The 1,525-nt window shown below is 42.6% G+C and overlaps 1 protein-coding gene across 1 annotated transcript; it reads right to left on the reverse strand.

The window, feature by feature from the left end:
• Positions 1-970, reverse strand: LOC125544848 (cytochrome c oxidase subunit 3). The gene is given in 2 exon segments (XM_048708619.2): positions 1-555; positions 557-970. Coding segments are annotated over 2 exon segments (840 nt in total). The 5' UTR covers positions 898-970; the 3' UTR covers positions 1-56.
• Between the last annotated feature and the right edge of the window lie 555 nt (positions 971-1,525).

The raw sequence follows: 1,525 nt of genomic DNA on the forward strand, positions 1-1,525 counted from the left end.
AAGTTCTCTTTGTCTTCGAGCTTTTATTCCTCAATCCACTTATTCGTTCCCTTCTTTCATATACCTCCCCACCAATAGATAGAGACAAATGGGAATAACCGAACCACGTCTACAAAATGCCAGTACCATGCAGCTGCTTCAAAGCCAACGTGATGCTTCTTGGTCAGATGACCAAGATATTGGCGAATACCACATACGATCAAGAAAAGAGTACCTATAATCACATGAAAACCATGAAAGCCAGTTGCTAAGAAAAAGGTAGAACCATAAATACTATCCGAAATAGTGGAGGGTGCTTGGTAATATTCCATTCCTTGAAAGCCAGTGGATACTAGAGCCAATGAAACGGTTGCTACTAAAGCGTAAATTGCTCGTTTTTCCTTCCCCGCGAGTATAGCATGATGAGCCCAAGTTACGACAGCTCCGGATGAAGGGAGAATAGGGGTATTAAGAAGAGGGATTTCCCAAGGATCTAAAACCCCAATCCCTTTTGGGGGCCAAATACCTCCGATCTCTACCGTAGGTGCCAAAGAAGAATGAGAAGAAGCCCAAAAAAGCAAAAAGGAACATAACCTCCGAGACTATGAAGAGAATAGAACCATATCGAGGTCCTAATTGTACAGCTTTTGTATGATGCCCTTCCAACGTGGATTCACGTAGAACATCCCGCCACCATACGAACATGGTATAAAGGAGAAATATTAGGCCCAAACTGAGAAGTGTTGCACCCCCTTGAAATGAGTGCATGTACATCACACCTCCTACGGTGGTTGCCAAAGCTCTGAGTGAACCCGAAATAGGCCATGGACTTGGATCTACCAAATGATAAGAATGCCTCTGAGATTCAATCATAAACCACTTTGCCCCGGTTGTATGTAAACCCCCCTTCACCCCCATCCCCTAAAGTGGTAAAGAAGGAGGCTCTTTTTTGTCTCATTAGGACAAACAAATAGGAAGGAATAGTTCTTTCATTGCATTGATAGAAGTGAGACTATCAAAAGATCTCTCTATTATTTAGAGAAAAGAGTTGGTGTGGGTTCTACCAACGAAACGAAGAAGTTTTGGATTGGTTTTTATCATTCGGAACCCTCTCCGTATTAGTAAGAAAAACACACCCAGACTCTTACTTCAATGGTGGGAACAACCTCAGCGGCGTGAACATGAACAATCATTCTATGCAAAATTTCATGTTAGGAAGAATAAGAAGAATCTCATTCATGTGTTCATGCTAACAGAAGAGCGGATCCAATACACATAAGACTTTTTGTCAGGAAATTCCTAATGTAAATGATGAATTTGGGATGTCATGCCCCACAAGTTAGTTGCCCAAGCGCTCCCTAGGAGGGCAGTCTACCACAAGATAGAGTTTGAGCCTGGAGCCAAAGCCCCAACCCCTCCATTTTAGGTTTTTATCTGGAAAGGATTTCAGGAAGTCATATCGGCCAGATAAGCCTCTGACGGCTCCATATTGATTTTTCCCTTGTTTTCTTTCAGAAGAAGCGGGAGCCATTTTGCATTGAAACTC

Source organism: Triticum urartu, chromosome 3A (assembly GCF_056163025.1).
Source record: "Triticum urartu cultivar PI428250 chromosome 3A, HENAU_Tu73, whole genome shotgun sequence".
In the NCBI taxonomy this organism is placed as follows: Eukaryota; Viridiplantae; Streptophyta; class Magnoliopsida; order Poales; family Poaceae; genus Triticum; species Triticum urartu.